We start from the raw sequence: 16458 nt of genomic DNA, 5'->3' as shown, positions 1-16458 counted from the left end.
TTTGTCAGTTACTCGTCATTAACTGACAAAGGCAATGATTTTATCAGCATATAACGTCTTTAGTAAGACATCTGAGAAAGAGGTTGCAAAAAAGACGAGACGTTGTAGCTCCCGTTCTCAGGACCGCTTCAAGGCGGGACTGTCGTTGCCTATTAAAGATTGGTTGAGATGGCACAGGCGAGAACATGAAAAAAGAACGGCATAGCCTCTTCAGAACACACACTTGATAGAAATGTTTGAGCTTTATTTTCTTAAAATATTTACAAATTTAGTATTAAAAAAAATTGTAGCCATTTAATAAAGATCACAGCCAAATGTATACCATCATCTACTCAGATTTTTGTAAAATAATGTTGATATATCCGCATTTGCTTGGTAATAATTTGATAATGTGCTAATTTGTGCAGTATACATTTTCATATGGAGAGCTAAAACAGGGCTCAGAAAGAAACAATATTGTACTCTACACAAATATTGCAATATATCATAATCAATGTAAACAGTTCTCCATTTTCAGTAGCCTACAAGTTGATGTAGTAGAAACAAGTGCGTGTTGTAGAAACAGTGTCTCGCAGAGTATAAAGGCAATGGTTATCTTCAGAAGATCCCCAAATCCCTTCTTTTCTGATACATATTTCCCCCTAAGACAGGGAAGAAGTCAGCCCTCAGTGTAGATACAGGACAGCTGGCTTGGACAGCGATCTGCTGCATTGACGTGTAGGAAGCTGTCATCTTGCATGACTCTCACTGGATTGCCATGTAAGTCCTGGGATCCACTGTGAAGATCAAATTCTGTGGGCAAAGACAAACACATTTCTATTAAATTAATTCAAATGAATCTACAGCTTGTATCTCAATCCATGATGTATATATTACCAAGGGTTCCTGCGAGAGTTCTTGATGATGAAATGTCTCCATTCTGATTGGTTACTGTTAAAGCTTGGTTGTCATCTAATTCTGGAAATTGCATCACCTGGCAAAGGCTTGTAGGTAGAGTGATACCACTGTACGGTGGAGAGTTGATCATCTGGACGTGGCCAGTGAACCCTGAAAAGTCATACGGATAACAGTACAACAACTTATTCTGACTACCAAAGACAAAAAATGTCTTATCGCTGTGAATCCTGTGAGTGAAGTTGTCACAACCCCATCATGTTTAAAATGTCAATTTAATGTTTGCTAGGAGTGATTTTAAGCATCGCTCTCATCAAGAAGAAAGCTGCACTGTTTGTGAACATCTTTGCTGCTTCTGTCAGGTCTAGAGGGAAAAGGCAGCGATCTATTTCAAGCTACAGGAGAGTGAAGCTGGCTCTTCCTAGTAGATAAACACCAACCACCTGCTGCCTACTACACATACTGCATGATCAATGTACATCTGGAAAGTCTCTGTCAAAACAGATTGTCATACCACCCACACATTTGTTAATAAGATTTTTAGATTACAACGCACGATAACTATCGCAGTGGAATTTTGAGACAGAAATAATTGTGCCCCCCCCCCCAAACCCTCTCTCTCCTACTTGCGATATTCACAAGCAGCATTTGTAATCTGATCTTTATCTTTAATTTCTAACAAATCCTGAACAACAGGTGCACTAATCTGAGATTTGTACCTGGGTGGGAAAGGTTAAAAGCGGGATTGGGCAGGCTCTGTACGTCTGGGCGGTGCTGCTGGGACTGGGGTGTCACTGTGGGGGGATGGGGGAGACATGGGGGAGGATGGGGGAGGCATGGGGGAGGATGGGGGAGGCATGGGGGAGGATGGGGGAGGCATGGGGGAGGCACCGGCACACAGTCCCCCCCTGGGTGGAGCTGATGGGGGGAATTGTCAACAAACCTGAAACGATTCAAACATAAAGGGAGGACATGTTTAGGTAAATACGAATAGTATAAGGATATTTTAAGTTTTGGTTTTATGCCCATTTAGTGTTTATGCCCATTTAGTGCTATGCCCATTTAATGTTCACCTTTTGTAACTTTTTGAAAACTAACAGCAGTCGTTTTGAACAAGTCTACCTTGCAAAATATATGCAGCACTGTAAAAACATCTTACTGCTACAGTGAGCCATGGCAAATTGCAAGCTGAACAAAAAATGCCAAACAACTGCTACAGAATAACATCTTTCATTCTCTTATTGCCATCAGGGTTATAAATAAAGGGATTGAAATTAGGACAATGCAATTGATTGAGGTGGTAACTAAACCAACCTAAATAACGACAGAAAACCCCCCCATAAAAGACCAGGGGGAAATGGCAGCAGGGATTTTACAATCGATTTAACATCTAGAAAAGTAATTACAGCAATTCTCTCCATCCAGACTTGAAATGGTATTTTGCAAATTTTATGATTCACTTATTGAATTCCTGAGCCACTCCAGTTGGTGGCTATAGCGTCCAATAATGCTAGCCCTTGAGACCAATGAAGCAAGGCGAGGTCCACTTTCACAGGACAATTGTCTACCCAGAAGCCTGCGGTGAGGCCTACTGCTGCTGCTTGCACAATCACAGCCAGTTAGAGGCCTAGCATCTGGCTGGCCTACACTCAAAATACACCCCCTTCTCCTCACCGACTTTGAAGTGGATGGATGAAGGAATGTAGTTTACTGGGCCGGCCATGCAACAGTGTTGCTGGCCATTCCCAACCTGTAAATGTTCTTCCCAGCCTCTCTTCTCACAGCAGAGATACAGAGCCCACAAAAAGCCCATTGGAGTCTTTCAAAAGGATAGAAAATAGAGCTTTATCTTAATCTGATTATTCAAACTCTGGTTTTAGCCATAAAGCCATGACAACCAATGTACTTATTTGTTGCAGATCAGTAAAACGAGAGAAAAGGGGGAGGTGGTTAAATCAGTCATGGCTGCAGACACTGTGCCAGTGGGAACTTTAAATGAATAGAATATACCCAATGGGCTGCCCAATAGACATTTTAAATGGACCGAGAACAGTTGGCTGTTCCAGAGGCTATGAACATGATTAAAAAAATGTAATTACAAATATATAAAAACTTTGTAATAAAGAATATACATTTACTATACTATTTACATGTTTTATGTTTACATTTCTATGGATTAAGTCTGCAACCTTTTGGTGTATAATTCTGGATCTAAATACTTCTGAAGTGCTGACTAAAGAGTTTTGTCAGGTAATGATGGAGGCAACTGGTTAGTCATTTGAACATGGTCATAATTTAAAGATATACACATGTATGTTTAAAATCTACAGTCGTATATCTACATACAAAAGTATCCTACTAAGCTATAAAAAAAATATTAATATACCTGAAAGGATCAAATAAGATCTCATTAGATACAAAGATCACACTAAGTCCAGGATGATAATGTTTAGTGGGGTGAATCAGCAGTACTATCCTGTAGTGAGGGCAGGAGAGTACCTGTAACTATCCTGTACTGAGGGCAGGAGAGTACCTGTAACTATCCTGTACTAAGGGCAGGAGAGTACCTGTAACTATCCTGTACTGAGGGCAGGAGAGTACCTGTAACTATCATGTAGTGAGGGCAGGAGAGTACCTGTAACTATCCTATAGTGAGGGCAGGAGAGTACCTGTAACTATCCTATAGTGAGGGCAGGAGAGTACCTGTAACTATCCTGTAGTGAGGGCAGGAGAGTACCTGTAACTATCCTGTAGTGAGGGCAGGAGAGTCTGGTGGAAGTGGTTTGAGGTGTTGTGACTGTGTGGAACAGCAGGGGTGGACAGAGAGACAGCATGGTCCGGCTGAACACTGGAGAGAATACCTGTGACACACACAACACAGAGCTGGGCACTTCTGATCCTTGATCTCCTGCTGTGCTTTCCATGTCATCACTTTGGATACAAGACTGCCCAATGAATCACATGTAAAAGTGTAATGTCATGCCATACTAGAGTTAAGGAATCATATGAAGACTGTACTGAGACAAGTCAACGAGTCTGAGCAAGCATCTTTTCCATACTGTACTACTAATAATAAAGTATTTATTTAGCACTAGCAACGTACGGAGGTGTGGGAGGGGGGGTATTTGAATCTGCGATCTCTCGATCTGCAGTGAAAGACTCAGCCATGTACACATCTCCCTACTGTAACCATTTATACCTGTGTATAGGTCATGAGAGGGACCAGGGGATTGGTCCAACTTGCTGTCAATCATACCCAGAGGGGAGAGGCAGGGTTGCAGAGGGTGAATGGTTAGGCAGTCTTTTAGTGCCTCTTGGGTCACTTCAACTGAACACCTCAGCTGTAGACCAATCACAAACCAAAGTAACCAGGATGTCAGACATTTTAGACAAGAGGGATGCTGTGTTAGAAAGTCTTATAATATTAATATAAGATGATATAAGAATTATATTATAAAAATATATATAATTAATAATTATATATATATTAATAACAATTAAAATTAAAAGAGAAACTTATAGAGAAAAAATAAGCAGAATGTATTTTTGTGTGTACTGTAGATTAATAACTTGCAAGGATTAATGAATCATAATGAAAAAAGACAGCTTATTTATTGACTGCTTAATTTCTTTTAACTGCATATTTCTGTGGAAGCGTTTAAAAACTGTAACTTTTACAGACTGAAACCGCTCACCTCTTATTTCTGTATCTATGGAGATAACCTCCACAGCAACAGTGTGTTAATGAGCGTTGTTTCTCACACTCAACAATGTTAACAAGCTCGCTGTGGCAGCCGAGCAACAACACAAGTTGTTTATCTGTGTGAATAATGACTGGATGGGAACAGGATGAGAGGCAGTGTGTGTAGTTTTACCTTCTTCCTCAGGTGTCTCTGTTTGGAGGAGTGAGACTTGACGTGTTTTCTCAGAGAGCTCGGGTCTGTGTATCTCTTTACACATCCTGGGATCTGACAAACATACGGCTTCTGCAAAGTCACAAATGCACGCCAAACACAAACACGCCAAGGCCACGTAACACACAAAACACACGTAACACACAAAACACACGTAACACACAAAACACACGTAGAAAATCAGCCCTGCTTCAATCCAACTTGGCTTAATCACCGCCAGTATCCACGCCGTGGTGACAGGTGGGACACTCACAGTGTCCAGGTGTGTGCGCTGGTGTTTGGCTCTGTCGCTGGAGTTGCTGAAGGCTTTGTGGCAGCCGGGATGCTGGCAGGGATACGGCTTCTCTCCGGTGTGACTACGCAGGTGGATCTTCAGGTTCTCCAGACGAGAGAAAGCCTTCTGACAGCCATCGAACTGGAACAACATCAGAGGACACAGAGTCACAACACTGTGGGGGGCGGGGAGGGGGGGGTTGGGGGCCTGGGGGGGGGGGGGTGACCAGTGTGATTGTACAAGTCTGTTCCGTACACCAAGGAATTCATCATCAGTGGCCTCGTGTCTCTTCAAGCTGTTGGCTTCAGAAGCTTATGGCAGCAAGCTGAAAGGGGTGTGGTGGGCAATTTTACCAGCAGGGGTCAGTGTCTCTATAATAATCGTGTCAGTAGTTCAAATCACAGTCTGTATGCATGGAGTTCGTAGCCAATTAACAATGTGCAAAACAACTAAATTAGCTAGAAAACCCCCCCAGCAAGGCATAAGATGAGAGCAGTTGTATAAGTTCCTGCTACATGATGATGTAGTGGACTATTTAGTTTCTTAACTGCCTGGAAATGATGGATACTGTATGCTTATTCAAGTCAGCAGAACTGTTCTCCGGTCAAGAGCATTCCGATGACCTCACTCCTGAGGTATGCAAGGTGTCATGGATTCCGATTGCCAGGCCAGCACTTTACTCTCTGTGGTTGAAGCCTTGGAATGTCCTTTCTCAAGAGTAGGGGCTGAATCACATACCGTGACTGAATTTATTATCATTCCTCCCAAGACTGGATTCCTCACATACTGCTCTATCTCCCTCTGGCCTTTCATTCAACAAATGAAGCTTAATATTTGACTCATCACATTCCAATGCTTCTCGAAGGAGAAACCTTTTTCCATTTCGGTGCAACCTCATGGAGAATATAAAAATCACATCTCACTGTCATAATAACTGCCATTATGTCTTATTTTAAGAATATCAAATGATGTCTTGCGTTAGCAGGGCTACCTTCTGAAGCAGTAAAAGCATGATTACCCAACTGAAGAACAACAGCAGCTTCACCACAAAACCTGCTGGGAAAATTTCCCAGCACTCCCAGAAGGCTGTCTCCTCGCTGGGCCTCTCTCAAAAAGACTACCTCTGAAGAACTATGTGTCTACGGACAAGAAGAGGAATGGGAGGTGGGGGTGAGTTGGGGGCAAACGCACAGAAAAACATACAGAAACTCAGGCAGACAGACAAACAAACAGATCAACAGTTAGACAGACAGACATTTAGGCAGGCAGACCGACAGCCAGGTAGTCAAAACATATCAACAGTTATACAGTCAAACAGACACAAACAGGCAGGAGACTTTTCCAACAGCCAGACCCTCAGGCATACAGACAGACTGATTATGTACAGTGTATAAGGACTGTGAACACAAAAGACATTTGCGACACAGGACACATTTTGTGGTCCTGCTCCTCTCCACAGGGACAGGTTAGCGCCACATTTGGGCAAGTTCCTCACACACAGGGACGTTGTCCTTCTCACACAGCGGGGATTCTGGGTCCCAAAGAGCTTTACTATGAAAGTGCCCACCAGCAAAGTAGACCATTAACGGACCCTCCAAAACAAAGCAGAGACAAAGAGGTCAACGTCACACCATCAGAAGAACAACCTGCTGACAGCACAAACAGGGTAAACCCTTCATTCAGTCTGGGGTGGTGGTGGTGGTGGTGGTGGTGGTGGGGGGGTTGGGGGGGGGGTAGAGAAGTGACGACCAGATTCAGACCCAAACACACAGCCAGGAGTGCAGCGGTGACCAGGAGCAACCCAGTGTGTGTTTTCTCTTTCACCCTCTCTCTTTCTCCATTTCTCTCGCTACCCTTTGAGCTGCGGCGAGGGACATTGTGTCTGAATGGACAGCGACATGGCTCCTTGGTGCAGCTCGATGCCACGGCCAGCCTCTGACAGCTCCTGGCAAACGGCCGCGCCCCGGTTGAAAAACGAGGCGCCATCGCCGTGCCAACAGTCAGGCCGGTGCCCTGATGTACCCCTTCCCCCTCTCATCTCTGCTCTGTCTTGTTTTTTTGTGTTTAAATCTCTCGTCTCTTGTGGGCAGGCCAACTCCTTCGCCTCATGCCCCGCTCGCTGAATACAGAGCCCTGCTCTCCTGAACGTGTCTGGAGAACGGCCGGCGAACCTTTCTGTATGTCTGCACCGCTGTGGTTGTGTGCAGTTGTGCTTTTTAACCAGATTTTTCTTCCTTAGCCGCCTTCCCCTCACCCTCAAAAAGCTGTGCTTTTTGCCAGGCCATCACTGAAAATAAGAATTTGTTCTTAATGACTTTGCCCGGTTGACTAAAGGTTCAAATCTACCCACTCTCTCACCTCCCCTTGGCTCACTGGTATTCCACTGAGATAACAGTTGTAATATGATAAAGTGAATGGGAATGACCATTGGATGAAATTCATGAGATGGAGATGGGTTTAGCCCAGTGGTTAGAGCATTTGACTGCACCTGGATGCTGGTTCTAATCCCCTTTTGATAGCTTTGGAAAAAAGCTTATTATAAAGGAATGCATTCCTTTATAATAAGATAAAACACAATAACAGGCTGTTATTCTGCATTAGAACAGCAATTCAACACTCGTTCAGCAATTGCACAGGCTACAGCATCTCCAGAACCATACTTTTCTTGTGTGGAGAGCTGAACTGTAGAGCATTGTTGCGAGCCAAACTGCAACGGGATAGTAGGAGGGACAGTCTCTGAAGTGAGTTTCTGGCGCTAAAATGAATTATTTCCCTCCAAACTATTGTGAAGATGCCGCTAAAAATCTTGGCAAACCATAAAATCTCATCAGCCCACAGCATTCAGTGGAGGCAAGCAGGACTTGAATTTCAAGTTGCTAATTGCAGGGAAGCTAACTGGATTAGCACGCCGCTGTGGCTGTCTGTCACCTTGACGTGGTTTCTGGTTACATTCGATGCTCAAACCCGACCAATCGTGAGCGCATGCATGCACCGTGATTCCTTGAGTACATTCACCTTCAGGAATTGTTGGGGCAGATCAGTTAAGCAGAAAAACCGGTTTGACTCTGACTCTACAACTGTAAGGGCCAAGCAATCAATCTTAATAGTTCTTTGTAATTAGCGGTATTCTTGGTAATAGTAAATTAAACTATTTATTTACTATTAAGTGTTTTTCCTATCCCTACTAAGAACATTTATGCGAAGATTAGTAGATATTATAGATACTTATCCAAACATTTCCGCAGTGTCTAAACACAACAAAGTGGACCTGTGTATGCAACGAATAACCAGGGCAAACTTTCTCACCCACAGTGGGTCAGAGGATGAGGCTTCCTTGCACACTCCAGAAAGTTGTATTAAACTACGGACCCAGAATTCCCAGCTGCTAGGGCACACACCACCTTCTCAAGCAAACTACAGATCTACCATTCAGGAAGCAAAAACCTGCCTTCAAGACAATTTCACACATGTACAGAAAAAAAGATCACTTCTTTGCCCTGCCAACATTTGAAAGAAATTCAAATACAGTTTCTCTGTGACTATTTAGGGGGAAAGAAAAAAATAAATAACAAAAGGCTACTTGTGATACAAAACATAATTTTAACTAAAGTTAAGGAGGATAGAATGTAATATTTCCCTCAAAAGTATCTCTCAAATTGATGTGTTTGTAGATGAGTTGACAAACCAGCGATGCTTCGTATAAAGGAACTGCAAATCTGTAAAAATTCAAACTGGTTCACATGTTTAGGAGTGAATTGCTGTCGGCACACACTTGTCCAACCTCAACTATGGACTCAGTGTTGACATCCCAGTGGTGTGGTTCACGCTCTACACACAGGTAGCGTTCAAGCATGTGTTCCATCACCATTAAACATACTCACAGTGACAAGTCATGGCTTGCCTCCTTCAGTTTGTTGTGTAATCAGATCTGCCACATTGTTCTACGGCCAGTGCCTCGTGGCTCAGTTAAACTGTCAATTATTCCTCACAAAAGAAACACACTTCACGGCTAGAGACAACAGGTGTCTCTGACTGTTTTGTGAGGTAAAACGGGTTTCTTCTCAATCTACATCCTGCATTTCTCAAGTTGCTGCAATTACGACTTTCTTAGACCATCAACTGTGATTTTAAGTCTGATATTTTAGCCTTTGCTACTTGGTTGAGACTTCTGAAAAGACTGTAAAGTCACTTAGGGGTACTTTTTCACCCTATTATTTTCCCAGTGGTTCGTCACCTTTCTCTACTGAGTGTGATTGCATGGTAGAGAAAGCCATGTAGCGTCTACAGCCTCCATGGCAACAGGACGGGTAAGGACTAATAAGTGAGTGTTTTGGAGCGAAAGGTCAACCGCAGGCATGCAAGATGTTAATAATTGACCAACCAAAAGCAGCGAAATGGGACATTTAAATCAGTCAGATGGCTGAGCGGTGAGGGAGTCGGGCTAGTAATCAGAAGGTTGCCGGATCGATTCCCCGCCGTGCCAATTGACGTGTCCTTGGGCAAGGCACTTCACCCTACTTGCCTCGGGGGGAATGTCCCTGTACTTACTGTAAGTCGCTCTGGATAAGAGCGTCTGCTAAATGACTAAATGTACTCAACTAAATGTACTCCCAACCTCCAGCATTCTGGGGGACTGAGTAAGACATCAGGCTCAAACCTGAGTTGGTTTCACATATTCATCTGGGAACTCGTCCACAGAAACTGTTTGGAAAAGGGTTCACTTTCAAAAAGATACTACTTGGCAGGTGATTGGATGAACCATCTGTCTATCACAAGGTAACTTCAACCACCTGTCGCTGCCAATAGTTCCTCATAGGACGCTGATTGGTCCAAACCACTGTGCCTTCTTGCAAATCCAGCAAGGTTAACCCCACTCTACTTGAATTAGTAGTGCAGTTAGCATGACACACTGCTCAGCAGCGAATCATTCAGAGTCTGAGCCCTTGGTACCCTACATCATAGGCCTATGAGGGTTAAGGAATTAGAATATTCCTTCAACTCCAACAGGATTCACAGTGATTTTACAGTAGATTTACTTTGTCCCAAAAAAATATATTAAAAAAACATCTGAATAAGCTACCGTTACCGTTAAAAAAACAAATCCCATCTCGATCTTAGGTTTTGGAGTCTTTCCTAACCAGGAGGATATCAGCGGTAAGAGGCAGCCTTGGAGAGCACCTGTCTCAGCCAGTCTGGAGAACAAAAACAGCCCTTCAACAGAAGCAGGTCCAAGGAGACTAAGCTTTGAGACCACCACAATTCAAGCACTCTTCTCTCTCCCGCCACTGGGCCAGCACTGATCAGACGCGGGCCGGCCTGGAGCCAGCACCTTCCCAGAACCAGGGCCAAGTCTGGGGCTGGCTGGCTGGCTCTTGGCTGCCCCCAGCCCCCACGGAGGCTCACTGGAGAGCCTTTAGACAGGGGAGGCTGAGGCATGTAGGGAGGCCCATCTGGTTTCCTGCCAGATCTAAAGCGCCGGGCTGCTTTTGTGCTGATTTACTACAACTACATAATTGAGTTAACTCCCATGTCAATTATCACAGAGCTGCACTAATTAGGCCGTGGCTGGAATTATGAGGAGGGAGAGACTGCGTTTCTGACCTCCTACCTGACCACGAAGGCACATCACAGCACACAAAGGCAATAACGAAGAACAATGCGTGTGCTATACTGGACTTCAGACAGCCTGTTTCTAACTGAACTACTAATACAGTAACGTTGACAGGCTCTTTAGTTCATCCTACAGGTGACTAAATGTGAGAAAGAAAATGTCAGATCCCTCTTTGGCTCTGCTCTAAGAATATCTCGGGCTGCAGACCTCTGTCACACTTAATCATGCAGTTAAGGAAAAACATTCTCGCTACAGGAGAATAAGTCTTATTGGAACTGTTAAGCAGAATTCCACCACCGTCGATTCTTTTTTGAACATTTCTGTGCAACTGTGCACATCATGGGGCTGCCTGAATGTGTCAAGTCCCTTTGTGATTAACAGAGTGGAGTGAACTGATGGTAGTCAGACAGGGTGTGGGTGGCGGCGACTTTGATTGGTTAAAGGACATTAACGCTTATCCGCGACGCTGCGCCACAATGCAAGGAGACGGCGTACCGTGCACTTGTTGGGTTTCTCTCCGGAGTGGACCCTCATGTGGATGAGCAGCTTGTAGCGGGCGTTGAAGGGTTTGAACCTTCGAGGACACCCCGCCCACAGACAGGTGAAGTCCTCTCCCTTCCTTTGGTCCACGTGCATCTTCTCGATGTGCCTGACCAGCTCCTCCTTCAGGTCACAGAAGGCACTGCAGTCCATCCACCTGCAGTAGTGCGCCCCGCCGTACTCCTCCAGCTCCCCCTCCTCCTCCTCCAGCATGGGGACCAGGGGCTGGAAGCTGGGCCCGTGCCCAGGGTGAGGTGCAGGAGCCTGGGGAGCGACACCTCGAGGCTGGGCCTGAGGCTGGATCTGCCTGTGGAGGAGGCTGTGAGGCCTGTGGAGGTGCTGGTGGGAGTGGTAGGGGGGCGGTGGGCACTGGGGAGGGCTTTCCGACCGGATGATGGTGTTGAGCTGCAGCTGGAACTGTACGGACGGCAGCAGGGTGCTGGAGGGCTCCTCTCTGCTCCTCACGGACGGCTGTAGCGTCCCTCCCTCCTCCGGGAGGCACTGTTTCTCCACCACCATGTTCGCCATCTGGCTCTCCAGAGCTCCACCCTGCTCCAGCCTCTGCATGCGGCCGCACTCGGGGTTGCTCTGCGGGGCGACGGCCAGCGCAGAGCCTGGGAAGCTCAGGGCGTTGGCCTGAGGGATGCAGCTTCCTCTCACGCCCAGGAAGTGTCCGTAGACCTCCGGCTGGAGGGGCGAGAGGCCGGGGTGGGAGGAGGGCGAGCTCAGAGAGCTGTTGATGTAGGCCACCAGCGAGGTGGGCGAGGTGCGGATGATGGAGTTGAAGTCGACGCCCATCACGTCGGAGAGGGGCGACGTGGAGAGGGCTCTCTTTTTGGAGCGGGCCGAGTGGCGGGGACTGCCGGCGTCGCCCCCAAACAGGTAGGAGGGCAGGGAGGCGGAGTTGCTGGTGGCCCCGGACATGGCAGTGCCGGAGGGGAGGCTCAGCTGCTCCGCCCCCTCGCTGGGCTGGGCCGACCCCTGCTGGCCGACCCCCAGGGGGGGCAGGACCCGGTAGCCGTAGGGCCAGTCCTGTCGGCCACTCAGCACGGACTGGGTCTCAGCCAGGCTGAGGGTGGTGGAGGCCAGGGACTCACGGGAGAGCAGAGACCTGAGACACACAACATCCGACGTCAACCTCCATCAGAAAACGTCTCTTGCTACCGTCAGTCTTGACAAGCCTGCCCTGGGAATCAGCGCCAAACCTCAACAATAAACACAAGCTGGCAACAATATCATTAAATGATTCATCATTTAATGATGATATGCTGATGTTCCCCCCCCCCCCCCCAAATCAACACACAGAGAAGGATTTGAACCTGCGGCTTCTAGATCCGCAGTCACATGCTCTAACCAAAGAGCTGGGGGACTGTTTGTTTCGTCTCACCTGGCCTCGCTGTAGGGCACCACCAGGCCCTGGTTGTGTGGGGCCCCGGAGCTGTGGGTGTGAGCCAGGGCTGCAACTGGGTAGGGGGTCTGGTTCTGGATGACCATGGGGCTACTGGTCACCCAGAGGTTGGCTCCAGCTGGGTGGCCAAACACCTGCATGTCAGCCCTGGTGACTGGAGGACCTGGAGGACAACACAAAACCATCGTATACAAATGTGTTTGCAGCAAAAGACCTGCATCCTTGTTAAAACAAACACAAGCTACTCTTACAGTCTTTTATGTGTTGTGTATTACTAACGTTGAATCCAAATGATCTGAATTGTGATATCCATGGTTAAATCATTGACATATAAATACTTCACAGGAATGAGACGATGTCAAAAGTACAGTTACAGGGAAGTTTTTCTTAAATGTTGCGGTAAGGTTAATCGTGAACCTACCATATGTGGTCCTCACTCTGTATCATGGGGATACATAAAGCCCTTTCTCTCTTGGCCCTTCAAGCTTTCATGCGTGGTTGATTGTGACAAGAGCCTAATCAATCAAGCCAAACACAGCGCGATCTAGAACCACAACTACCCTGCCCAATTTCCTTGATTATGAAACCAAGCTTTTCAAAGAGAATTACAGGCTGCAGCACACACTCCATACAGGAGCTCTAATGGTGTGCATTTGCAACTAATGCTTCAATTTTTGCACACTCTGTATATCACTGATGTGGTTGTTTGGCAAAGATGTAGACGATTGTAATTCAACCACAGTTCACTTCACGTCCCTATTGTTGGCACCACGGGGACCTGCAATGCAAAGGCCTTGAACACAAATCACACCCCGAACACTGAATAGCATTTTTCCTTTTTATTCACCTTCTCATTTTCAATAGAACCTTATGAATACTTGAATTCCCTCTAACCAACAAGACGCTTTCTGCTCTGTTAATTACTAATGAGATGTTCTGTCCTTCCTCTTTCTCTTCCATTGATAATTTAGGGACAAGCGTTCTGCTTGGTTACCTATCAATAAATGAGAGAACAAGCGGTTTGGGAGGAGACACAGTGAGGGCTGGGAGGACAGCATTGAGAGGAAGTGAGGGATGAAGATACGTGTGTTCGCTTGTAGTTTCAGAACGGAGGGAAGGAGCGTTTTAATAAAGGGGCGCAGAGAGTTTGTTGTGCATTGTGTTTATAACGTGCATCAGAAAAGGTATCGTACCTTTTTTTTTTTTTTTTCTTACAACACGACCCCAGCTCTGCTGCAACATATTGGTGGGGATGTTTCAATGGTCTTTTGACATTAGTCAGGACATGCCCCTAACTGTCCGCCCCAAAACCTGGGGAGTCAGGTGGCTGAGCGGTTAGGGAATCAGGCTAGTAATCTGAAGGTTGCCAGTTTGATTCTCAGCCATGCAAAATGACATTGTGTCCTAGGGCAAGGCACTTCACCCTACTTTCCTTGGGGGGGAATGTCCCTGTACTTACTGTAAGTCGCTCTGGATAAGAGTGTCTGCTAAATGACTAAATGTAAATGTAAACACAAGATGGTAACTCTACCTTTAAAACCACTGTCACTCCCAGAACACGTATTATTGACAACAGCTACCGCCGTTGCCGGGGACAACTGGAGGACAGGTGCCTGACGAGGGGGCTGGGAAGCAGCCAGCAAGCCAGGCTGCTTCCCATTGGTCAGCACCTGCCTTCGGAGGCTCAGAGCAGGAAGCTGGACGGAGCTTCCTGTCTGAGCCCCAGGCCCCAGGAAGTGGAGCCCCTGGGCCGCTCCAGACGAGGGGCTCAAGCTGGCACAGCGTCCAGGGGAGAGAGAGGGGCGGGCGGGCATCCGTACGGAGGGGCGCTGGTGCCCTGGGATCATGCCCAGGGATGGGTGACCGGCGGAGGGAGACACCAGGAGCTGACAGCCCTTCCCGTTCATGTCTGAGCTATTGCGTCTTAATGGGTGCTTTCGGTGGAGTGCTTCGGATTGGTCCACTGTACTCCTAGTCTGACCAGTCATGGAGACAGGACGGAGAAGGTGGAGGAAAGAGCATGTGACTGATACTCGAAGGTCTACCTCCTCTGACACATCTGAAACTAAACAATGGCACAGAAAAGTTATGGATCGTAAGGATATAAGAGGTTAAGGAGAGAATTCAATAAACACATGTGTATTCTTTTAGCAGGTGTTTTAATCTACAGCCACTGAGCACAGGAGGGGTACTTGAACTTACACTCTCTTGAACAGCAATCAACCACTCTTTTACACCTATGCCCAGATATGAAAAATAAATACACCGGACTACAGTGGACTAAGCAAAAGTACATTTAACATTCATACTGCATCGTTATCCCAAGGAAAGTATATGTTAATACAGTAAAGCAGAAATAAAACAATTTATCCTATAAAAAGGTCAAGCCTATAAAACGCTTGAAAGCTAAACGACGAATTAAACTTATTATTGTGACATGGAACAATAAATCAATGATTTGCCAAGATGCTTACTGTGTGACCAATGCATGCCGTTGCTAATTTATGATTAAGAAATAGATTACAAAGAAATAAATTTACAGTAGTGCAAAAACTCCACTTCAAGATTAAATAACCGAAACTTGTCATTCACTTAATGTTTATCATCATGTGATGATATGCAACATAATTCAATCAAAGTAATAAAACGATGGTATCAATTCGTAAGGTTGCTAACAATGTACTCACCTGGAAATGTGTCTGCCTCAAATCAACTAAATGAAGTAGCTCTGACATTTTAAAAATAAAATCCACTTCGAGATTCGTAGTTAATTCCTGCTGGTCTCAAGAGACGATCAAAAAAGTTTTCAGTTTGATCGAAATGTTGATAATGGACTGCCTTGCCTGTTCTCCTCTCTCTTTCTCTACAAGTTTGTCCACTGCAGGAATCCCCCGCGGAGTTAGGACGCGTCTTGACTCCAGTTGTGGTCATAGTCTCTAGGAAGGAGTATCGGTTACCCTTTAGCCCCTGAGTGATGTGCTTAGAGGAAGCTCTGGGTGCATTATGCAAATGTATTAACAAGAGTTTTTATTTATCACGAACCTTGTTCAGAGTTAAATATTTGCCTATAACTTAAGATTGTAGCCTATGTTTAATTATTAAATTACATTTTGATTGCGTTCTGAGAAAAATGTGAAATCCCCGCCCCATCCAGGGATTGTGTGTTTGTGAGTATTGTAGGCCTGTGTGTTTGTGAAACGGACAGAAAGACTGACGAGAGGATATTATAGGCCTACATGTCGCCTATGAGACTTTTCTTTTAATTGTATAAAAAAAAAAAGCAGGTCTCGATTCTCGCTTCATTAAGCGCATTTTACGCCGTTTGAAGCCCTGTATTTACAGATGTAATACTCACAATCTACAAGTGGCCCCACTTAGACCTAGAATAGGGCACCAAGCTATCCTATCCCGTCCTCTCCCTACAGCCCCACACAGGTCCGCCTCCGTCGTTAAGCACTATCCCCCTGGCTGCTTGAATGTTTGCTCGTGGAGCGTGCTCCGAGTTGGCATGGCAACCGCTGTGTTTACACTAGACGTGACGAGAGGAAGGTAAGCGCTAGCTGGCACAACAGCCTAGCTCAAAATAGACAGTAAATGGTTTATAACTATTAAATAAAACATTCTGTCCATAGGGACGTGTGTCTAACCCTTTCAAGATAGCGGGTATGAAAGCAAGGTGAAGCACATTGTAGGACGAATAAAGGTAGTGCTATATCTTATATCTTATCTGACAAAAATGTCCCAAGGTCAGAAGAACTCAGATGCTTGATGAGGGAAATGTTCTCTCCCGACTGAGCGTGTGTAGTACTGTATTGTA

General features: G+C 45.8%; 1 protein-coding gene across 1 annotated transcript; it reads right to left on the bottom strand.

Moving 5' to 3' along the window:
- Nucleotides 1-295: 295 nt before the first annotated feature.
- Nucleotides 296-14694, bottom strand: glis3 (GLIS family zinc finger 3). The gene is made up of 12 exons (XM_084687056.1): nucleotides 14260-14694; nucleotides 12621-12804; nucleotides 11699-12344; nucleotides 11189-11638; nucleotides 5062-5223; nucleotides 4770-4880; nucleotides 4097-4235; nucleotides 3632-3707; nucleotides 1786-1837; nucleotides 1614-1692; nucleotides 877-1047; nucleotides 296-792 (listed from the first exon to the last, which is right to left on the bottom strand). The coding sequence occupies exons 1-12, from the start codon at nucleotides 14627-14629 to the stop codon at nucleotides 659-661; spliced, it is 2574 nt and encodes an 857-aa protein (XP_084543182.1). The 5' UTR covers nucleotides 14630-14694; the 3' UTR covers nucleotides 296-658.
- Nucleotides 14695-16458: the final 1764 nt, after the last annotated feature.

This window comes from Hypomesus nipponensis, chromosome 22, assembly GCF_054491055.1.
Source record: "Hypomesus nipponensis isolate SF chromosome 22, ASM5449105v1, whole genome shotgun sequence".
Classification (NCBI taxonomy): Eukaryota; Metazoa; Chordata; class Actinopteri; order Osmeriformes; family Osmeridae; genus Hypomesus; species Hypomesus nipponensis.
This window is presented reverse-complemented; position numbering and strand designations above follow the sequence as displayed.

What these genes read in the sequence shown, in the direction of transcription:
- glis3 (XM_084687056.1), bottom strand. Translation starts at nt 14,629, where the DNA reads ATGACTGGTCAGACTAGGAGTACAGTGGACCAATCCGAAGCACTCCAC. An exon ending in AGCGCACACACCTGGACACT is followed by an intron (nt 4,881 to 5,061) that starts GTGAGTGTCCCA and finishes GTGACTTTGCAG; the next exon opens with AAGCCGTATGTTTGTCAGAT. An exon ending in CAGGGGGGGACTGTGTGCCG is followed by an intron (nt 1,693 to 1,785) that starts GTGCCTCCCCCA and finishes CCCCATCCCCCC; the next exon opens with ACAGTGACACCCCAGTCCCA.